The 23789-nt window shown below is 40.8% G+C and overlaps 1 protein-coding gene across 7 annotated transcripts in view; it reads right to left on the bottom strand.

The window, feature by feature from the left end:
• Positions 1–23789, bottom strand: part of ERG (ETS transcription factor ERG) — a 138431-nt gene that overhangs the window by 40168 nt on the left and 74474 nt on the right. For 2 of the 7 annotated variants that reach the window (XM_056492185.1, XM_056492213.1), the window contains exon 1: positions 21756–21921. The exons of 4 other annotated variants lie outside the window; for them this stretch is intronic. In XM_056492185.1, coding sequence (XP_056348160.1) covers positions 21756–21773 — 18 coding nt within the window. In that variant the 5' untranslated portion in view covers positions 21774–21921. Of the gene's footprint in view, positions 1–21467; positions 21694–21755; positions 21922–23789 lie in introns of those variants that run through there. One more of the 7 variants, XM_056492222.1, reaches the window with a different exon arrangement.

Genomic DNA, 23789 nt, shown 5'->3' with positions numbered 1-23789 from the left:
ACAATCGATTTTTGACATCAGTTTTACAATATTTCTCCTCATGGGTGTAAACACATTTTACTTTTCTAAACTGATTTCATGATAATACATAGGTAGGCACAAGCTTTGACCTCCCCACAGCCACAATCCATTCAGACATGGGCTGTTTCTTATCACTTCTCAGATGTCTACAGTTGGTCAGAAAAAACCTCTCTGTTCTAAAAAGAATTCTGAAATACTACAACTTATTTTCATTCTAAATTAGAGCAAAAGCTGTTACACGAAAACTTTCACCAAAGTGTTTATTATGAGGATTAATTGTAACACACCAGCGTGTGTTCTGCAGATGTTACAACTTTCTAATAAACAGTCACATTTGGAGAGGACCTGCCTTTTCTAAGGGAAGATGGTTCTCATTAAGGCCATGCAATTAGCTGCTTAAGTGTTTCCATGCTTTAGTGCTCTTGGTATCCCTTGTATACCTGCTAACATTTGTAAATTGAATTACAGCTGAAAGAAAGGGCAGGTGAGAGTGTGGAGGAGAGTACACAGGGCACAAGATTTGACCAAGTGACTCTTCCTGCCCTAGGAAGCTGCTCATCTGGAGTGAAAAGCTAATTCCAAACAGGCCAGGAATGTCATTTCCAGGCTGGAACAGAGAGCAGAGGGAGGCTGGACAGCAGAACCTCCCCGAGCAGTGGGAGCTCCTCCAGGCTGAGACTCTGCTCATGTCTGCAAGGCACCACTGCAGCAGGAAACAAGCTGGGGTTGAAATGCTTGAAGAGCCTCAATTTGCTGCCCTGCTCCAAAGCCAAGCCTTTGAGCCTGGGGTTCATTGCATCCAGCAGCAATCGGGTGAAACAAAAGGCAAATGATTGATGTTTCAGCCTTGCTGGTGCTTATTAATCATGATGCTTGTACAAGTCTCTCCTGACCGTTTGCAGGAGGAGGATATTCAATATGGTGTGGGGAACATGCTGGAAAAGGTTACTGCTTAAAATGCAGTCACCTGAGTCAGGAATTGCAACACACATCTGGAATATGTTTTCCTTCTAAATCTCCGAGTCCTGGATTCATTAGATCAGACAAAAACCCACATATTATATTCATGAGGAGAGTTCAGGAACAACAAAAAGCCTTGGCAAGTACAAGATAGGAAAGACAGATGTTGTCCTCACCTCCACCCATGAGAATCTGATTGCCAGCTCAGCCAACATCCCCCAGTCCTTTCAGGGAGCGCTGGGAGGCTCCGTGTTAATCCAAACACAGACCCGGTGCTGCCACTTATCAGCTCTCCTCACCTCTTGCTGAGAAAAATACGAGGATGTTTGGAGCCCCACTTGAAAAAAGGAATAATCAAGCATCCATCAAGCTGATGTTATGAAATTGCAGGCTAGGTTCAATTCTGGGAAAAGGCAGCAGATGTTTGAGGCTGATCCTGCAGCTCTCTTTGCGTAACTGACTTCACCAAGCAGAGCCCTCGTGGCTAAGCCCAAAGGCTCAATATTTTGTGTCTTAATGAACAAATTCTGAAACACTATAAATTCAAATGCAGGCCCTGGTGCCTTATCCCAATTTCTAATAAACTGTCATTCCTGAAATGTCAGCAAACAGCAAGGTAATATTTGCAGCATGAGCCATTCAACTCCACGTCTGCGAGGGCTTCAGAAAATGAAAAATCCCTATTCTGTTATTGCAGATGGTGAAACTTTGGTCAGAATTCCTAAAAAATGTATCTCCCTCATTCCAAGCTGTGTGCTGTGTTGGGGATCACCCTGCATTTCACACATTAAAAATATCACACTGATAGAGGAACTTCCAGAGCAAGCAACAGCACCTGATTTAAAGAGTGGCCATTTCACAATCAATTATTTCACCTGCAGTTTTTATCTGCCAGCAAAGTGCAAATGAATAGTTTAACAGCAAGCCAAGATTTAATAAATGGAACTAGGAAACTCTTTTATAGATGTAACAGAGATGAAAACTTCCACCCTGCACCTGTTTCAACTTTCTCAACACCTGAGTGGGCTCAAGCTGCTTGAAAGTGGACCTCAAAAATCTCCTCCTGCAAGAGGAAAATTACTTAAAGACTGAGACAACAGCAGGTTTTAGCAGCTGTACCATGAGCTGAACGAAGAGGGTGCAGGGTTGGAGCAGCACAGTGATCAGAATACATATGCCTGAATGATTATGTCAACCTTAAATCACCAGGGCTGGAAACAATACAAATATATCCTGCAGATTGTATATTGCATACAATATATTGCATTTTAAATGAAACTGGAGCTTTGTATGCTTATTTTAGCACTTCCATCCATGGAAAGAGCTCGAGAAGTGAAGTTTGAATGACTTTTTTTTCAGTCAATACAATAGACTTTTCTTCCTTTTCATCTTGAAAGTATTGTCAATTATAAACTTTGAAAGGTTCAAGTTTCTTTAGCTCCTTCATGCTTGGCTGTTAACTTCAAAATGCCTAGAAAATTAGGAAAACCTGGATGTACAACCCTTTAATTTCTATCTCAGCTTCTACTTTTCAGTCCCAAGTCTGTATCAATCTGAAGAAGCAATATTCTACTTTGTAAAAAAATATAAACATCTTGAGTGTTTTTTCAGCAACCTTTCCAGCAAAAATTTGTTTCTCAAAGCAGGATGCAGGTTTTTTAAATGTCCCAGAGCCTAAAAGGAAGGGAACTGAGATTGCACATACCTGCTAGGAGCTAACAGATGAAAATTATATTGGGAAAGAACCTTGAGAGAAGGTCTTGAGACCAAAAAGCGCCCAAAACAAGGCACAGATCCCACTCTAGAGCACCAATCCTATCCATTTTGTGTTTCTTCTTAAAATTCTTTGCATCCCCATCAGTTCAGCTGGGGTTTCTTCAAGAATTACTGTGTGTTAATCAATTATTCTCTGTCCAGAATTAAAGCTTTTTCTTGTACACAATAACTACCTTCAATAAAGTCTGGAAACTTCACTGAGAAAATTTTTAGCATAATTTTTTAGCCTTGTTCAAAAGATCTGTCCAGTGTTATGGTAACATTTGCAACTCTTCCCTACCATCTAAGGAAAACTGCAAGATTATACATTACATTTATAATTTGTTCTGCTACATTTAGTATTTGTTGGGTTGGGTTGGGTTGGTTTGGGTTGACCCACCATAGATCTATTTTATATATAATTATACACTCCTATTTTATACATGTAATATATGCATATATATGTGTGTATGTATATATATACTTATATTTATGCATATATATGTATAAATATACATACATATATATGTATATATACATATATATACACATACATATACATGTATATATACACATATATAGAAATACATATACATATATATATATATATACACATATTTATATACACACACTCTTAAGTATATGTACATATGCACATTTTTAGAGAATCCCACCCTCAATTTCTAAGCAAATTTTAAAGTAAAAATAACCCAGGTGTTAAAATACCTTTCCCTAAAGCACAGCATGTACCAAGGACAAACCCATCAGCAGAGCACTAGAAATGTATGGGAAGGAATGAAGAGATCTTTACAGCCACTGCATTGAGGAAACCTGAAAAAAAAGCATCCAAATGAGCTTCCTTTCCAGCAAAGCCTGGTTTTTTAGGAATGCCTGAGAGCATTAGGGAAATAACACTTGGATGGAGGCCATGCACTGAGCTGCCCCTGAGGCATCACTTCCCTGCAGGGTCTGTGCGTGGTGTCTGTGCACGTGCACACACCAGGGTGAGCGTGGCTGTGTCAGGAAAGGGTCACTCATCTTCCTGCTGGAAAAAAAAACCTGCACACACAGGGCAGTCTCAGCTCCAAATGCCCCCCACCCCAAGGAAATCACAGGAAAACAAAGGGGTGTCTGCTGGACCAAATCTCAGGTGGGTCTCTGTGCTCATCTTTCTATGTGTTTAAAACTCTCACTTCATTTTAGAGAGCACTGACCACATTCAACTCTTATGGATCTCCTTGCCTGAAAGCTCCTGCAAATGCTGCCCAAGCCCTCTTTACCTGTATGATTTTTTTTTTAATTTAATTCCAAGTGTATTTTGTCCTGATGTAATTGTTCCTGGGATGGAATTCCCAGAGCAGCTGTGGGTGCCCCTGGATCCCTGGAATGTTCAGTTCCAGGTTGGACATTGGGGCTGGAGCAGCCTGGGACAGTGGGAGGTGTCCCTGCCATGGCAGAGAGTGGAAACAAGAAGATTTTTAAGGTCCCTTCTAACCCAAACCATCCCCTGATTCTCTAATTCTATATATTTTACTCACTTCTCCACATCAGGCAATAGGAATTAAATCACAAATTCATATTTCTTTGTAAAAATTTACTCTGTTAACAGTGCTCTCCATTTTTGCACAGGACTGGAGCAGAAAATCTTTTGTTTACATTATTCTCCCTTCCTTTTCCTCAGACACCTTTTATTCTGGAGTTTCCATGTATACACTGGATATATACATATGTAGTACTGCATGCCTCTCATGGTATTCCTCATTCCAGGAGCATATGGAATATTGCTCAGATGGGTAATCCTTCTAAATTCAGAATGAACTTTCCAAATATGCCCACTGTGTATGTAAAATATGACTTCCTGTCACGATAACCTTTGCAGTGTATAGCCCAGCATACTTTCCTATAATTGTTTATAATGAATATCTTGATTCATACTTCTGAACACATTATTTTAGTTGTCTGCCACAAAACATGACTAATGAAATTAAGACAGGGTTGAATGTCACAGCATTAAGTCATTTCTTTGTGTGCAAAGACTCACACAAGAGAGGGTTTGGTGAAACAGCAATAAAGTGAAGTGCCTGCTTTTCTTTAAGGATATTTAACAGGCTCTGCTGAACTAGTGTGAAATAAAGATATTTGTTTTAGCTCATCAATATTAACTACAATCAGTCCAAGAGACTGGTATTGGTTTTGATTTATTGCATTTAGAGGAGTAGCCAAACCAATGGGTAAGAAGAAAATTTGCTTTGTACCTGTTGAAGACAAAGTGAACATTCTTTGTTTGTCCTCAAATAAATCAAAACAGAAAATCCCAGAAAAGCAACTCTCACATACACACAAAACAAATTGCTTTCTGACAGTATATTAAAAAATCTAATTCTATTTACACCTGTGTTTTTGCTTTTAAACTAAGTTCTTATTACTTTATTTAAGCAATGTCTTTCTAAATAAAATCATCAAAATCACAAAATAGAAACAATTACTTCAGAAAATTTTCAACTGTTTCATTCTTTTCCCTTTTATTAGAGGTCTGCCTCACAAGTTTAACCTTTATCTTCCAGCTCAAACCATTTTATGATGGTAGGAGCTCTCTGCTGGATCTCATGTGCAGTAGAAACAGGTTGTGGTCCATTTTTAATTTGACACATGAAGAAGAGAAGGAAAAAATACAGGTGGCAATAGCTTTGATGTGGTGGCAAGAAAATTCCTGCAGCTTTTCCCTGTGGCAATATTTCTTCCAAACTTGTGATTACCAAAGTGATCAGTCAAAAACCAGACCCTGCAGCTTTGACATTGACTGGTTTTTTGCAACAGCACCAACATCAGCTCCAGAAAAAAAAGAAAAAAAGATCAGCTGCTGCCATTGATGAAAAGTGAACTGAGAATACCAATGGAAATGAAGAGAACTGAGAGATCTGCACTTACCACAGCAATAGAAACCTTTAAGATGGTTTTCCCCACACCCCACTAACAAGTGTTTAATACACACTGCTACAAGAAATGAAGCTGGGTGGATGCAAAGCTTAGGATATGCTAAAAGAAAATATTTTTATTTGCTTTTCGTTGGGTTGTACTGAAAAATGACCCCAAAAATATCTTTCCATACTGTAATCCAGGCCTTCCAGGAGAGGCAGAGAGGTATGCAGGCTGTTTCTCTTTTATTGTTTCCCCAAACAAACCCATTTCCTACAAGCTGTTCCCATATCTTTCGTGCCACGTCCAGCTTCCCAGAAAAACAGCAGGAAAACAAAGTGTGAACTCCAAACAACCCATTTCCCCAGAACAATGTGCCATACTAAGGAGAGAGAGAGATAAAGGGGAGGAGGGCTGGGGGAAGGCAGAGGAGCTGTGATGCTGCCCAGGGACCTAGAGAAAAAAAAAAAAAAAAAGAAAAAAAAAGGAAGGAGGAACTTTTAGAAGTCACAGAGGGGAAGAGTTGTGAGTTGTGTAACTGTAAATATGAAACAGGCAGGTTGCCAACTATTTCAAAGGATTTGAGGTTTCAAAATTGTTGAGGAGGCTTAACTGATTTGTGCTCTGGGCCTGGAGCTTCCAGGAACACCTTTACATGTCTGAGAGCCAGAAACTTCCCCCTCTTTATTTTATAGACTCCTTAAGCTGTACTTGGTCAGCACTTCGAGCTGAATCAGTAAGGAATGTAAACAGACAGCATTCATGCTTCTCTGCAATCTAATAAAATGAAAGTATGGACTAAATAAAGTGAAGTGATAGATGTTGTTCAGTTAGAAGGGAAAACCAGAGGAGCTTGTTCATGGCTGACCTGAGCAATCTCCAGTGCTCCTGCTATTCAGCAGACCCAAAAAACCCATGCACTGAGCTCCCACAGGAATAAAAACCACTCACTGAGGCACGTGTGATACAAGGAAATGATAAATGTAACCATGACATTTTAAAATCCTGTTTCTGAATCTGAAGGAATAAAAGTAAGGAAGGAACAAATCACTTCAGCCTTGCTGTCCATGAGGGTTATTCAAGTAAGAAAAAAAATAACTAATGTAGAATCAACACAGCTAGAATGTTCTTCCCTAAACTGTGGCCTGGGCAGCAGGAAAGGAGGAATTCTGTCCCTGTGCCCTGCTCAGCTGCTGCAGAGAGCCCAGAGGTCACGGAGTTGATCCCAGGGCTGGAGCCCCTCTGGTCTGGAACCAGCCTGGGAGAGCTGGGGTGTGGATCCTGGAGAAGAGAAGCTGCAGGGAGAGCTCAGAGTCCCTGCCAGGACCTGAAGGGGCTCCAGGAGAGCTGGAAGATGAAGTAATGTACTGGTAGAACAAGGGAGAATGGCTTCAGACTGAAAGAGGGTGAAGTTAGGTTAGACTGGGCAGGAATTGTTCCCTGGCAGGGGCTGGGATGGAATTCCCAGAGCAGCTGTGGCTGCCCCTGGATCCCTGGAATGTTCAGTTCCAGGCTGGACACTGGGGCTGGAGCAGCCTGGGACAGTGGGAGGTGTCCCTGCCCATGGCAGGGTTTGGAACTGGATGATCTTTAAGGTCCCTTCCACCCCAAACTATCCTATGAATCCATGAAATCAAGAATCTGACCAGCTTTGAAATCTTTTGGTAGGGAGACACAGCCTCTGTAATAGAAGAGAAAAATGTGGTTCCTTTCTTTTTTTTTTTTTTTCTGCTGATAAAAGATGCAAACCCACAGCTGCTGCAGTGGGTGCAGTGAAAACCCAAACACAAACATTTGTCAGTGAGACCTGGCATGACCATGAAAGGAGCACTCTGCAGAGAGGAGATGTGGGGCAACACTCATGTCACAATGTCACTTCCTACTGTGCACTTTTAACTAAACTGCTGTAATTCTGCAGCAAAAAGGACCCTTCCAGTGCCTCTAAAGTATTCACTAATGAATTTCATGCAAGAAATAAATGGGTTTTGCTGTCTTGGGCACAGAACTAAGGCACAGGATTAGATAGACCTTGTCAGAAAATGTTTATAGCTAATACAGAAGATACACAAACTGAAGGGAAATAGATACAAAGCACAAGCTGAATGCAGAGTGTGAGCAGTGTGACTGTCACAGCTGGGCCAGAGGTTATTCTTTCAATTTGAATGACCAGAAAATAATAAATAATGAAAGGCTACTACACAGGTAAGATATGGAATGAAGATAAAGAGAAAAGCCAGATGAAAGGGGAAGGAAAAGCAAAGTTTCAGGTTGGAAGGGATCTTAAAGATCATCTGATTCCTGCCCAACATCCCATCTAACCCCACTTTCTGTCACTCTGAAGCCATTCCCTCTGTCCTGTCACTCCAGACCTTTGCTGAGTCCCTCTCCATCTTTCTTCTTGGTATCCATGTCTGAGCTGGGCATCTGTTCAAGGCATCAATTCCCCAAAACTGTGAATTTTCATCCAGCCAAACACAGATTGTTGAGGATTTCACACGCCAATTTTACCAAAACAATTAGCAAATTCATTTTGCTCCATCAGAGTTAACAGGAACACTTAACTGGTGTGATCAGGGGAACTCTGACTCTTCAGAATATCTTTTAAGTATATAAAAACTTTCTTATAAGAAACTTCCAGTGAGACTTAAATCTAAAACAGATCTTTAGAAACCAACTCTTTTGTAAGAATATGGAAAACAGATCTAAAGCTTCAGTACAATTTTTTGCTTCCTCATGTTGAGTATTTCATCACTGACCAGGCGTGTTTTAAAGCTGTTTATGACCCTCTGAAGCTTCAGGCTTCAGACACAAATGTGGAGAAAACATTTGCTAGAAACATTTAAAATTCCTGACACATCTTATATTCTACTTTTTCTACAGATAGGTTTTGTATGCTGAGTACATTAAATATTACATTGTTGACATGTACAAAGAATATTTTTAATTAAGTTAAATTAGTCCTTATTTATATCAAAGTCCAGAGCTCCTGGTTCTGTATTTCTAAGAACATTTCTCAGGATATTTTTCTAAATTTTACAGAATTATTGAAGTGACAGTGAAATCATCAATCCTTGCAATGAAAACCACACTGCTCATTTTAAAACTTGGTAGCTTAAAAAAATCTGCATTCCAAATTTATCTTTTCTATTATCATTTTCATTGCCATAAATAGAACTATTTGCAAGTAAGAGCTAAGAGCATCTAATGAATAAATATTTCTCAAAGCACTAGAACAGCTTCAGAATTATCTGAGCTTGGTGACAGCCCATGCAATTTTAGCAGCTGAGCAGAATAATGTCCCATTTCAAGTCAGATGAAAAGCTCTTAAAGGCTATTAATGAAAATTCTGTGGGAAACAGAAAAGCTCTGAAAATCACAATCAAAGTGTCTCAAACGGGAAGGTGAAAACAAACCAGCTGTTTCTGAAAATAGAGTGATTGTTTCACGTCACTGTGAGGATCTGTGCAAGTAACTGAGAATTCTCTCTCCCAGAGTCAGCACCCATCACATGGAATTAAAAAAACCCAAAATGTCCCATCCAGCAGCAACAGGAGTAAACAAGAAGCTGCTGATGATACCTTGGGGACTGTTTCCCCCCTGTTTTCATTATTCAGAGGGAAAGATTTCCCACATGAGCAAACTACTGTCAGAAACATTTCAACAAGACTTGAATTTGCTGAGTTGGGTGAATTGTGTCTCTGCTGGAAAGGAGTGTAAGATGTTGTGGAAGATCACAGAATTATGGAATGGTTTGGGTTGGAAGGGACCTTAAATCCCACCCAGTGCCACCCCTGCCATGGGAACACCTCCCACTGTCCCAGGCTGCTCCAGCCCCAGTGTCCAACCTGGAACTGAACATTCCAGGGATCCAGGGGCAGCCACAGCTGCTCTGGGAATCCATCCCAGCCCCTCCCAGGAACAATTCCTAATTCCCAATATCCCATCCAGCCCTGCCCTCTGGCAGTTTGAAGCCATTCCCTGTGTCCTGTCCCTCCATCCCTTGGGAAAAGTCCTTCTCCAAAAAGACAAACAGTGTAAAACCAGCTCTTGGCCACATTCTCATCCATTTAAACAGGCCTGGAGATTGTAAATGGTCCCTGAACACTGGAGATTACAGGTTTTACTCCCTGCCATGAAAATTCACAGTACAATGGCTTTGTTTTTCTTTTCTGACAGTGTATCTCCAATACAAACCTGACACCTCCAAAAATTGAAAATTCTGTACTCCTTAGGACACTTCATGATTCAAATAATTTCCCCAACAGATTTTGCTTTCCCACCTTTCACTCTTTTGGTTTTTTTAACAGCACTGACTGGCACTGATCATTATTGCTTCAGTTGTTCATGGAGTAGTGGGAAAAATTATTTTAAATCCAATTTTAAATCAAGTTCCTTCTTCTGAGAGTCTAGTTTAGTGTCTTTACCAAAGCTTAGAAATTTCATTTTCAGCATCATCCCAATTCTGTTTAATAAGGATGTCAAAAGAGTTAATCCTGAGGATTTATCAAGCTTCCTTTTTAAAAATGGTGGCTGCCAACTTTCATGATCTTACTGAACCTTAGGTTCCTCTGAACCTAAATTCTAGAGTCAGCTAAAAAGACTGTTGGTTTTCATTTTCAGTAAAGTATTTTTGAATTAGAAGGCAGATAAGACAAGCAGTATATATATATAGATATATATTATTTCCTGAAATTCCATTATTTTTAAGGTCATGTCATTGTGAATTCTGAGTATTTTTACTGACAGAAAATTTAACATTTTTTCTTGTCACCTTAATTTCAGTATCACATGCCACTGCTTTCTACCTCTACCATGAGACTTTCATATAAAACTTTTTGCAACATTTAAACTCAACTTCTTATTCAACTTTCTGAAATTCTTTTCTTGCAGTATTTGTAGGGAAACATTTCTACAAATATATATATAGAAATGCATTTTCTTTATTTGTGATTATATAATCACAAATTTGTGATGCAAAATTTGAATATTTTTAATTTTTAAGAAATATGAGCTGAAGCTTTTGGCAGTTACTACACAGCAAATCCATTTCTCCAAGAGGCTGAACTGCCAGCTTTATCTCTTGACACCTGCAGGATTAAGATTTAACCTGATGACAAGAAAACATCTGAATCCCACCTTACAAACCAGAAACATGACCAGAAAGTTTTAGATCAGGCCTTGGGAAAAAAAAAGCACTTAAACCCAATGTGTTTTGGGTCTGCATCTTGGATTTTAAGGTAGAATTTTTAGAACTAGAGCCTTTTGTCATTGAATGCTGAAGATTTCAAATGTTCACATAATTCAAGAAATTGACCCTTAATTGCTAAATATCACAAGATTCCCAATAAAATTGGTGAGAGCTGGTGGGAATTGCATCCTCCAAGAAGATGGTGAGATGGACAGAGGCTGAATAAAAATTCTACAAAAGAGGAAAACAGTTTTATGAAGACCCAAGCTCAGAAGAGAAACATGTTTGAAATGGAATTTGGGCTGGTCTGGGTCCTAAAGGGTTACATGAAGGATGTGATGAAGGTGTGGAGAAAAAGAAATAAATCTGAAGACAGCAAATAAGGGAAACCCTGTGGCTCTGCACAACTCCCTGACAGGAGGGGCAGGGAGGGGGGTCGGGCTCTGCTCCAGGAACAGGGACAGGAGGAGAGGGAACGGCCTCAGGCTGGGCAGGGCAGGCTCAGGGTGACAGCAGCAGGAATTTCCCCATGGAAAGGGAGCTCAGGGGTTGGAACTGCCCAGGGAGGTTTGCAGTGCCCATCCCTGCAGGTGGCACCTGGAGGTGGCACTCAGAGCTCTGGGCTGGGACAAGGTGGGGATGGGCACAGCTGGGACTTGGCTGATTTGGAGATCCTGTCCAACCTCAGTGATTCAGTCATTCTCTAAGATTTCACATTCATGCAGATTGAAAAGGATCTGGGTACCTTTGCAGAGAGAAAATTCACACAGAATGAGCTGAATTTACATGTACATTTCACAGATTGTGCTTTAGCTCAAAATATTTCCAACATCTATGTAAATGATGATTTTTTTAAAATTTTTTTTAAGATGTTGCAGTTGTCAAATCTGCAACCCACTTGCCCACCAAACAGCTTTGGAATTCATTGCTCATTTTGAATGTCTTGATCTAAAGCTTCCCATTCTAAGTGAGCAAACCAAACCATCACAGAACCATGGAATGGTTTGAGTTGGAAGGAACATTAAAGCTCATCCCATGGCAGGGACACCTCCCACTGTCCCAGGCTGCTCCAGCCCCAGTGTCCAACCTGGAACTGAACATTCCAGGGATCCAGGGGCAGCCACAGCTGCTCTGGGAATTCTGTGCCACAGCCTCACCAACCCCACATTAAAGATTCCATTATTTTGCTAAACAAAGACCTTTCATTGGAAAAAGAAGATGTAATAACCTTCAATTTCCTTTTTCTGGAAAGGTGGTTTGACAAGGAGAGGTTTTCTCACATCAGGTGAGTGGCATAACAACAATTCCTAATTGTGTGTAAGCTTCCCTCTCCAAAAACCTGAATTCTCACTGAATTCTCACTGAGCACAGACAGCAGGAACTCTCAACTCGATCAGCATCTTGAAAAACAAGATCCTCCTTCAAGGCTCTAAGCAGAGATTTAACAACCTCTTAAGGACTCTCTTCTTTTAAAAATAATTCAACCTGGCCCATTTAAAAACTTTCTATAAACTTGCCTCCTTTGGCATAAAGCAGCAGTGATTTAGTTGGCATTGTAAAGATTTACTATGCACTTTTCCTATCTTATTAGAACCAGTAATGGAATTCACTCTCTTGAATTGCTTTGGCTCTGAATGCACAGTGCTGAGAAGAGGATGACATCCAGAGGTTACATTCCTGTCTACCTTTCATTTCAGCTTTGTAACTGGAGCAAGCAAATTTCCTTAAACCCTGTGGATTCTGAATCAAAGGAAAATGCATTTTTAATCTAGCTAGTATGAGAAACCCTAAGAATTCAGCAGTAAGGTGATAAAACTACTTGATGATTAAAAGAAAACTTAAAAAAGAAAATTAAGAAATTGTCAGAAATTTGTAGATTAATTTATTTTTAGCAAAACTTTTTTAAAATGTAATTTATTAGTTTTGTTGCATGCTTATAAAACAAATTAAAAATAAATCACCCAGTGAATGCTGTGCAGCCCACGACCCTCCACAGAGCTGGATTTCTTGGCTGGGACAGCACAGCCCAACTCAAAGTTCACAGAAGCCAATGAAGAGACTCAGCACCATCAACAGGATGGAGCTGATCCCAGGCCAGCACAGGAAACTCAAAGGAAACATCAGAGCTACCCTGTTTGTTGCCTTGAATATTTGTTTAGTGTTTTGGAATTTACTGACTGAAGCTGCGTGGCAGAGACCTGGCAGGCAGAGCCTTCTGCCAAGCTGTGTTATTTTGGTTGTATCAGAACTCCTGAAATAAACCCAAAATCTCCAGTGAGACTCTTGTGTGCGTGCTGCAGCCTCCTGGAACTGAGTCCATGCAAATGCTCAGGATGAGCCTGGGCTGGCAGAGCTGCTGCAGCCCTGGCTGGAAAGGCAATATTGGGCTAAGAACATGATGTGCCTGGTTCTCCTCACACTTCACATCCATCTCATCCCTCTGCAGCCCAGTGGATCCATCTCTGAACGACTCCAGCTTGGAAAAAGAGGAACATTCAACAGGTTTGCTTAGAGCACCAGACAGAACTTGCAAAATTTGAATTTCTTTGAGTGTTCACCATGATTTACTGCCTCTCATTTAGGCCTTGTCCATCAATCAACTGGATAGAAGCATCTTGAGTTCCACATTTCACCAAGGGTGCTTTGTTGGCTAAAACTTTCACCAAAAATACACCTTTGGACCCCAAAAAACAGGTCTAAAGAGATGAGGAGGGACACAAAAAATGAGCCTAGGAGCTTGTGTCCACCAGGAGGGTTAACACAAACACTGCTGATTGTTTCTGTTGTTTATGAATCTCGACCTTCAGAAGAGCTCTGAAATGTGCTGTCTCCCAAAGATGTTCCCCGCCGATATGACACACGCTCTGCATTGTTCCTCTGCTCACAGGCATTAATATCCCAGAGGTAACCCACCCTTCTCTCAACGGCTGCTGACAGGTCCAATGGCTGAGCAAAAATCAGTTGGAGGAAAGGGAAGTCTTGTCGGAAACGAGATTAATCTTGTAACGAGTGTTCAGCCCTGATAACCCATCTGTGCAGAGAACTGCTTTAACTGGAGAGCAATTAACCTTCACCTGACAAGCTCTGTCCAACCGTTATAAACAACATTAAAGGCACAGGATCCCCCTCGCCTTCCCCCCTTCACACAGACTAAACAATCGGATTCTGAATTCCATGAAAACAGCAGAGGTAACGATGCCTCGATGACAAATCGCAGGGAAATTTTTTAAAAGGTGATGCCTGCATGGAAATAATGTGAAAAACGTCTCTGGTCACCACTTTAGTGAGCTGATCTGATTAGCAAAAAGCAACAGTTTTGAGCACTTCCAAGGGAATACCTGACGCATGAGGAAAGCTGCTGTGAGTACGCCAAAGATCAGCAATAATAAAAGTTTATGTGAGCAGATAAGAGCTGACTGCACCACCTCTGAGGAACATTGCTTTCAGGACAAAGTGTGCATTTTCCCTGTGAGCCCAAAGCCAAGGGGCAACTTCCTAAAGCTTCTTCACCTGTGGCCTTGGGAAAGCCACTTGTCATAATCAACCTCCAGCCTGCAGAACCCTCTAATATCTGAGGATTTGGGTGAGCTGCCCACAGGAGCTGTCCCACAGCCAAGGAATCTCCAAGGGATGTGATCACCATGGTCTCTGGAAGGGCCTGTGGATCCAGCCTCAGATTCCCAGCCTGTAAATCCAGCCTCAGATTCCCAATCTGTAAATCCAGCCTCAGATTCCCAACATGTAAATCCAGCCTCAGATTCCCAATCTGTAAATCCAGCCTGATTCCCAGCATGTAAATCCAGCCTCAGATTCCCAATCTGTAAATCCAGCCTCAGATTCCCAGCCTGTAAATCCAGCCTCAGATTCCCAATCTGTAAATCCAGCCTCAGATTCCCAATCTGTAAATCCAGTCTCAGATTCCCAGCCTGTAAATCCAGCCTCAGATTCCCAGCCTGTGAATCCAGCCTCAGATTCCCAATCTGTAAATCCAGCCTCAGATTCCCAACCAGGTTCTCAGATCCCAGATGCAGAGCACGACACAAATTTAGCAATCTGAGGAGGTAACTGAATGTGGGACTGCTCATCCCAGATAAAAAGGTGGGAAATAAATGAAGCCCCAACAGCAAAGAACTTCTCAATTCTGCAGGGAAAGGCCAAAATACCCATCTCAGTCACAGTGGCAGAAACCTGGAATGACTCCAGTGGAATCACTGGCAAAACAACACAGAAATTTTGGGCTGAACTCCTGAATAACTTGGGTGAAAGCCTGGCCCCAGTCAAGCCATACTGTTGACTTCATTTTGGCCAGTTTCACTCCAGGTTTCATAAATCCTCATTCATCCTGTTCATGTGCCTGAAACAAATTACCCTGAAGTTACGATTAGCAATGGAGGTTTTCTGTCTTGGTTCCTTTCCCTTTGCTCTGAGTTTCTCTTTTCCTTAGCAGGGATTCAAACACACAGGTTAGTCATGGTTTTATTTCCCAGCACAGTGAGGCACAATTTCTGTCTCAGTAATTTTGGATGAATATGTGTGAATTGCAAAAAAATGGCCATGGATCTTCAAGATCTCCAGAACATGCTCTGAATTATTTGTTAAAGTCCACCTCAAGTGCTACTGAAATGTGTATTTTACTTGGAGATGTACAGAAATGAGGAAAGGATTCAGGCAACAAGGAGTTGGAGGGAGGATGTTTGTTTTTCATCTGACAGAATGACAGTGGATTTTGAAGCACCCTGATTCCCAATATTACAAAATGCAGAAGCACTTTTCCTACCACTGCAGAGAAAAATGCTGATATTTCATAGTCCAGGATAACAGCATTGAAATTTATTACAGCAACAGATGCACTTTACTGGGGCTTGAGTGTTTAAACAGAATCAGGTAGAGCATTACCTTTATATGAAACAAGAAGGACTTAGATCTTTTCAGTGAATTAGATATTAGCAGATAGGAAGTTCCTATTGAAAGCATTTCCTGTATTGGTAGTCCCTGATTTTGGCAGCTTATCTGGGTAGGAAATGAACGCAGGAAGTATCTGTCTACAAACCCTTTATCATCAAGGTAATTGCTGTGGCAGCATTTTGCTGTTTATCAAGGTAATAAACAGAGTCTAAAAAAAGATGTTTTTCAGCTCTGAAGAATGAGGTTTAAAAAAAAAACTCCTGCAGTTATGCAAACCCTTCCACGTAGAATTAACGTGCTGCTCCTTGCTTTAATGAGGGATTTGTCAAACAAAGCATTTCCAGTCTCCTGGGGTTTTTTTTTCTGCACTTGCGGGGCTGTGTCTTTGCCTGCCACTCTGTCACCCCTGTTAAATCAGGCAGGTAGCTTTAAAGAGCCCTGCCACTTCCCAAAATCAGGGATCCACCCCTTCCTGCAGGTATTTGCATACAGCCAGTCCCTGTCATCTGTTGGCAGCACACACCTTTGACTAAGCAAGTCAGCTCCTGTCCCCGGGTGACAAGGTCACGCCAGCCTGGTGACACCACTTCCCAGCCAGGGCTGGAGACACACTCTGCAAATAAACAGCATTGCAAGGGGAACACATCACATCCTAGGCATTCCTTCCACTCACTGCTCCCAAAACACCATTTCCCTCGTCCACTCTGAGTCCCTGAGCGCAGCCCTTAAAAAAAATCCACTATTACTCATAGTTCTTTTTTAACTTTTAATGTTCGATGACATTCTTATGACAAATAATTGCCAATTCATTCGTTTTACTTTGAAACAAATTTGGTAATGATAATTACCAGAAGAGACAATTGCTGGTTCACACATAGCAGTTATTAAAAACCAACATGAATTTTATTTATTAACCACTAACATCCCTTTCCTGAAAGAAATGTCCAATCTTTCTCTGTGCATAGTAAAAATTGCTAACCCAGTGCCTAAAGATTCATTTCCAGGAGAAAGGTAACACTTACAATCCAAATCTCACCAGATTTCCTAAAACTTCTCCCTCTGTTCATCAATATAAATTATTTACAGGATTGTAGAGTCCTAAGGGAGCAGGAATAAATTGAGGGACACAGCCTCCAACCTCAGGCAGGCTTGGTTACAACATTTAAAACAACCCCTCCAACCACAGACACATCCATTCTTTAAGGAAAGGACTGCTGCCTTTTTCATGTAAGTGCTTCAAAGTTTTCCTATTTTTGATGATGTTTTCAATGCAAAAATTTATCCTGTAATATACAAATATATTTCAAATATATGCATATATATATATATATATGTATATCAAGGACAGCAGGGTGGCTGTATAATTATTTATCCAAAGAAATTAATTTTTCTCAGATGGATCTGATAAAATTCACATTGGAGCAATGAATTAGATACCCTGACAAGGTTTGGCACTGTGTGATATTTTCTACTGTGTCACCCTTATTTTGCTAAAATTCATAATATAAGTAATACAAAATCAAATTTTCTTTTTTTATCTCTTTTTTTTTTCTGATTTTCTTAGCAATTCTCTTGGCTTGATTTAGAAACTTGCATTATGAAGGCTGCTCCTTCCTGAGTAAACAGCATTATATATTTTTTTTTAATTATAAAGTGTCACTTGGAAAATAAATATCTTTTTTTTGGCATTCATATTTTGCAAAACTGCTTCTGTGTTTATCTTTCAGCAAGTCATTCTCCAAGAGCACTTGTTTCTTTGAACATTATTTCTGAAAGGCCTTTTGTAACACGGGGAACTTGCTGAAAAACATTTTGCTAAGGGATAATGTAGTTCTTGTTCAGGAAAAACAAACAAACCAACAAACTCAGACAGTCAAACATATGCATTTTCCAGCTGTTGTTCCTTGCCTGGGGACTTAATTCTAGAAAGCAAAATCCTTATATTTCACTTCGTTTTGGCATATGAAGACACAAACCAAATTGAGTTAAATGGCTTCTGATTAAAAGCAAAAGAAAACAACACAAAAATGCCCCCAAAATAATTTCTGCTCATTTCTGCCTTGAAATTGCACATTCGTATTTGAGTCAGAAATACTGCTTTACATGGAAATAATTATAACTCTGATTCTGCTGCCGGTATTGGGACAAAACCTTCATGGAATTGGTGGGAAGTTTGGATTAAGGAGTGGAGGATCAAGGAAAGTGCTCTAAGGTTCTGCTGCTGTTGTTGCCTCTGGCTCACCAGAGCACTCAGGTGTGGGCTCAGCTTTAAATGTGCAACAGCACCAAAGTCCATGGAAAGAAAGTTAAACACGCCAATGGATCAGCTGCTAACTGAGAGGAAGGAAAAAAAAATTATAATTGTTCTAATGCAAGGAACAAACGTACAAATTACTGTGTCAGCTCTGCTGGACTCAGTGCAGATGCAATCCTCTAAACAAAGCCTTAAACATTTCCATACGCCAAGAACAGATTGATTTCTTAATTGTCTCCAGCTCTCAGAAGCATTTGAGTGACTAGTTGGAGTTTCTAAAAGAAAGTGAGAGAAAAGCAATACTATAGAGACAAGCACAGAATAAGATTTCTCAAAAAAAATTAATCTTGCCCCCTATTTTCTGCCTTAATCAGTGCATCCACACCCTCAAGCCTCAGAAACCACAAAGATTCTCCTCCTGTCCTTTATCAAATACACAGACTTTTTCTCCCTGAAATCACAGACTCCACATGAACATCACTTCAGAAAATAATAATGAAGAGTGGATGTGAGCACATTTAGGTGTAAGTAAAATAAATATCCACAAGTATAACCAATAAACTTGCTGAAGGGTTTTTCTAAGAATAATGGCACTGGCAGGCAAAGAAAGAAACAGAGCAAGGCTTGATCATGGCAAGGAATTAGAATTCTAGCTGTACTTTTCTGTTTTGTGTTCTTTCCTCCACTTTGGGATGGATAATGGGAAAAAACACCAAAATGACCTCCAGGATAACTATTTTTACTTCACCCCAAGGTAACACTTAAATAATTTTTGCTCCATTCTGTTAAAAAAAAAAAAAAAAAAAGCCAAAACACAAACAAAAGACTGATGCCTAATTCAGACATGTTCTAAAATTGTATTTACAGCAGTGTGACTAATAAATATAAATAACTGCATTTATTTGATAATGTTCAGCTTCAGTGCTGTGCCACTGCAGAATTGTCAGACACCACCTGAGCCAGAGGGAAACCTGTCAGCGCTGAAAGCTTCACTCTAAGGAGACTTTTTCCACTTGAAAAACCACATTTTATCCTTCAAAATGCCAAAACCCAGAGAGCTCAGCTGAGTGTGCACCAGGATATGGAATACAAACCCAAAATCTTGGCTGGGGAGGCACCTTCTTCTAAACAGCTTCTTGTGCTGACCTCTCCCCATCCAAGGGAGAGACCCCTGGCCTGGACAAGGATGGTCAATGGGGAAATCAGGATTAATATTATCCATCCATGTCAGAGCCTGGGAAAAAGGAGCTGCTGCCTCATCCTCCTCCTCCTCTTCAGGAGAAACTTCCCACCACCAGTGAAGAAGGAGCAGGGGGCAGCAGAAGGAGGGCACAGGGTGAGGAGAGTGATTCCCAGGGAAAACCACGCTCAGGACACCAAACCCAGCACCCCAAAACTCCCAGCAGGGTTTGCCTTGGAGCCCCCAGTGACTCCCAGTGACACCAGCCCAGAGTCCCATGGTGGGAGGGAAGGGATGAATCAGACACCTGCCTGCAAGGTCCCCTTTGCACAGCTGCAGGTTCTGAGAAGTCTCTGCCCAGTTGTGAACAAATACAGGACCATTCACATCCTAATTCTGAAATTTAGTGACTCCACAGCTTCCCTGAAGAGCTCAGTGGATTCCCAGGTTAAGGCTCTCCACCTTCCTCAAGAGCACTGGGATTGATGGGTTACCCACTGCCAGCAGACAGCACAAGCCATCATATTAAATATTTATATTATTAAATATATATGTGTGCAACAGTTTAGCAAAAGCTAAACAAACACCTGCCTGGCCTTCAAATGGAATTTCTTTATTTCAGAAACCTTTCAGTTAAAAGGCTTCTTTATCCTCTCCCCATAGAAGGGGAATTGAAAAATCTTTGGACAGTCTCAGCCTCATGCCAGAGCACATTTCCTGCACCTCGAGTACAAAGCACCTGTCATTTCTCTCCAGTCATTTCACATTTTGCATTCACATAAATAAAATTTTAATTCTTGCTACAGCATGTAAGGTCTTCCCAGCACGCTGGGCAGCAAAACCCTCAACATTTTGGGTTGCTTGAGACCTCCTGCAAGATTCACACTCCAGATGAGGAGAGAGAATTGGACATTATTCCATTTTGCTGAGTACACTGCATTTATACCTGGCTGTATAAAACAGTTCTCTAAGGGCAAGGTGGAGGTCAAATAATAACAATTAGGTATCATTTAACAATCTTCTTTCCCATTAAAATTCAGTAAATATGAAACATAAAGGAAATAAATAACAGGAGTTACCTAAAATGCAAACAGCATCCGATCTCGTGGGTGCCAATATTTTTGAAAATAAATTTCATATCAATATTCTGATTAAAAGAAGCAAACCCAGCATTAAAACCTCAGTACACAGCCCTTCTTTTAGCCAAAACTTGACTCCCTGAAACTCAAGATTTTCATTAAGTGCCTGTCATGTCCTGTGTGCTCTGAAATGCACAGCAAAACCAAAGGGAATTCAGTTTCAGGAGCTACTTAGCATTTAACAGATGCTGGCCAGCAATGCAGAGCAGAGTCAGATCCATGTCTCTATTGATAGCCCCATGGAAACATCAGTGATCACAAAAACAAAAGGTTCATTAGACTTTTTAATCACGCTGCCCTCGGGCAAGACCGTCAGAATCCCAAAACCGTAACAAAAAGCATCAAATGATCTCTAAAATGTAAAAACTGGAGCAGAATTTACTGAAAAATCCAACTGCAGCACTATTTATCCAACGGCCAGGCTATTCCATAGCCCTCATTAAATCTGAAATAATTAGAAAAGTACAGAAACAGACGATGCCACGAAGAAAACAAATACCTCAGTCCTGAATCTGATAATACCTTGATCCCAAACCTGATAAAACAACACCACAGAGTCCTCCCTGTCCACGCTCTTTATGTAAAATTAGTTTCACTACCACAAAGCTTAATTACTGTTACATTCTGCAATTAATCACAGCTATTGCTCTATTGATAACAGAGAAAAAAACACTAGACAGACAGACAGATATATTCAACTTTCTAAGTGACACAGCCCAAAAAAACTCAGCAAAGCCACTCTTAAAAAAAACCAAAAAAAACCAAAACCAACCAAAACCAACAAACCATGCACCGAGATCAAGTTATGCACCAAGAAGAGATTTTTATTGTCCAAAAAATTAAAACATAAAAAAGAACACACCCAGGAGATCTTCCCACCACCATGAAAATAACATTCAGAAAGGTCCCGAGTTTAAAGTTAAGAGTTCCTAGAAAAGCACATAATTAACACCTGCATGAGAGAGAGAGAAACAAGAGCTGGTGCCTCTCCTTCCCGCTGGCTAAAATTTGTGTCCCCATCCGCAAGAGAAACATTTCAAAGTATCCAAAAGTTTAGCGCCCTTAGGAACCCGTTTTTTCCTTCCAGCGCACACCCTCTCCCCTCCTGGCAGTCCACAAACACATCCAAGTTGTCCGAGGGATACCTACAAGAAATTTCAGAAGCTCTCACAAAAGGGCTTCGCCTATGCAATCCACACCACTGAACAGTTGAATTTAAAAAACCCAATTTTTTTTCCGAGTTTGAAGTTTTTAAGCCTTGCGGATGGTTGGAGTAGGAAAAAGGAAATTTACTAGGCAGTACAAAGGAAATCTTGTTGTCCTCTATTGTGGCAGTGGGGGTGTTGCCCAATTCTAACTTATCTAGGTTGATAAAGGAAACCAAAGAACACGCCAGTGAGAAAAAAATTCCAGCAAAAAAAGGTACCCCCTCCTTACCTTAATAGTGCTTGCCATAATGTGAGCAAGATTATTGATCGCTAATAATTGCTAATAATAATTATTGCTTCGCTCTGACCAGAAAGAAGTTTTGATGAGGTTGTTTAGAGCGGATGAGATTGTGCTAACTCTGGGAAATGAAGTCAGCCAATGGCAGGAAGAGGTTTCTATTGGTCCTGGCCACCGCAGCTCGAAGAAACAGGATATTTGGGAGTGAAGAGATAAGAGCCCTAAAACAATGTTGTTTTTCTTGATGATATGTGACTGAATTTTTTTTTTTTTTAATTTTTTTGTTGTTTTTTTTGTTGGGGTTTTTTGTTGTTCTTTTTTTTTTAAACAAGAAAGTCAATAGGCCGTGGCGGCGCGGGCAGGTGTGACCTGATGTGCAGCAAGTGTGACAGGCCACTCCGAGGCAGGATGCAGATGTCAGATGGAATGGGCCAAATTCTGCAGTGGTTTGATGCAGCCTGTGCACTGGGGAATTGCTGATCCAGGGCCAAAGCCAGGCTGGGTATAAATGGGTGTAACTCCAAATATGTTAATGAGATCTGGCCCTGCTTACACCATGTCTATATTTGTCCATTAACCTCATTCCTGCATTCCTGAGCTATTGACACTTTCCAGCCTATCTGATTTAGCTTTTTTTTTTTTTCCTTAGAGAAGAAGCAGATAGGTTGATTATTTTTGATGTCTCTTTCTTACTGAGGAGGGGAAGTCACAAAACGACATAAAACTTCAAAAGCAGATGCCTGAATGCCATAAACAGTCTTAAATCTTCCATGTTCTTCCCTTAATTCACAGCTCTGTCCATGAATGGAATGAGATGGTTTCACTGGCAGTTCCCTTCCTGGTTAGCATGAGATGGCCATTTTTTATTCAGTGTTATATTTTTATTTGTCCTTTTGGAGCACTTGGCAGTCATGGGGCACCCCAGAATTCCCAGCTGTGCAAACAAAACACTGTCCCTGTCCCAGGCCTTTGTATAAGAGACCTGAACTTTAAAAACAATATATATAAAATAAAAGGCAAAGTGCTTCCACAGTGCCAGCCAGGGTCCACTCAGGAACCAGTGCTGGCACAATCCTTTCACACTTAGAAGCCTCATAGTTCTCTTTATTTTCATAAAAGACTAAACTCAAGAAAGTCTGAGCTTTCAACCTGCAGAGTTTGAAAATACAACCCATAAAAATGGAAGAAAAAAAATAGAACAAATGATAATTTCTTAATTTTTTTAAAAGTTGGTCCTACTCTAACAGGTTTTTAATTTCTCACTGCTCCCTATGACAACACCCAACCACAGAGAGGTTGCCTGGAAGGTAATTCCAGCTGTGGTATGGTCCTGCCCTCTGACCAGGGACTCTGGTGCAATAAAAAGAACAAGAAATAGTGAATGGCTCATTGCAGCATTATTTGGTGGAAGCAGATGACCTCACCCTCTCCCAACACCGCCTTCTCCTGCTCCTTAGGAAAAAAAAAAGAAAGGAAATGGGAGCGTTGTTCTGTAGCTGGTGATGGCTGCTGGCATTCAACACAGTTTTTCCACACAAAGGCAGCAGAAAGTCCCAGTTCACTGACCCAAGAAAGGTGAAATGCATTTTTCCTGAGTCCCTCACTCATTTTTCCTGCAGGTGCTGCTCCATCTCCTCCAAAGCAAGGCAGAGCAAAGGCTCATCCACCCTGCCCTGCTCATGGGAATGGCCCTGCCAGATCCAGGGAATTCTCATTTCCAGGTGTCCCATGGGGACCACAGCCCTGGCAATCCCTGGATGCAACAGTGACAAACAGAGTAACTGAAGTGGGGAAGAACTCAAAGTTCACTGAATCCATTTTTTGGGACACAGGATCAACTCCCTGCACAAGATCAGCTTGGTTTTAGAGCTCACTTTAAGGAGCTCTGCTTTGTTCCACCATAAAGATGATTTCTCATGGCTTCAGAGCAATCTGCAGTCAGCATTGCTATACAATATTTTATATTCTCCATTAGTTGGTCCATATAGAAATGCAGTATTGCTGAATGTGCTCTTGCTGTCTACA

The sequence above is a fragment of the Oenanthe melanoleuca genome, chromosome 1 (genome assembly GCF_029582105.1).
Source record: "Oenanthe melanoleuca isolate GR-GAL-2019-014 chromosome 1, OMel1.0, whole genome shotgun sequence".
Classification (NCBI taxonomy): Eukaryota; Metazoa; Chordata; class Aves; order Passeriformes; family Muscicapidae; genus Oenanthe; species Oenanthe melanoleuca.
The sequence above is the reverse complement of the archived record's forward strand: the minus strand, read 5'-3'. Positions and strand labels throughout refer to the sequence as shown.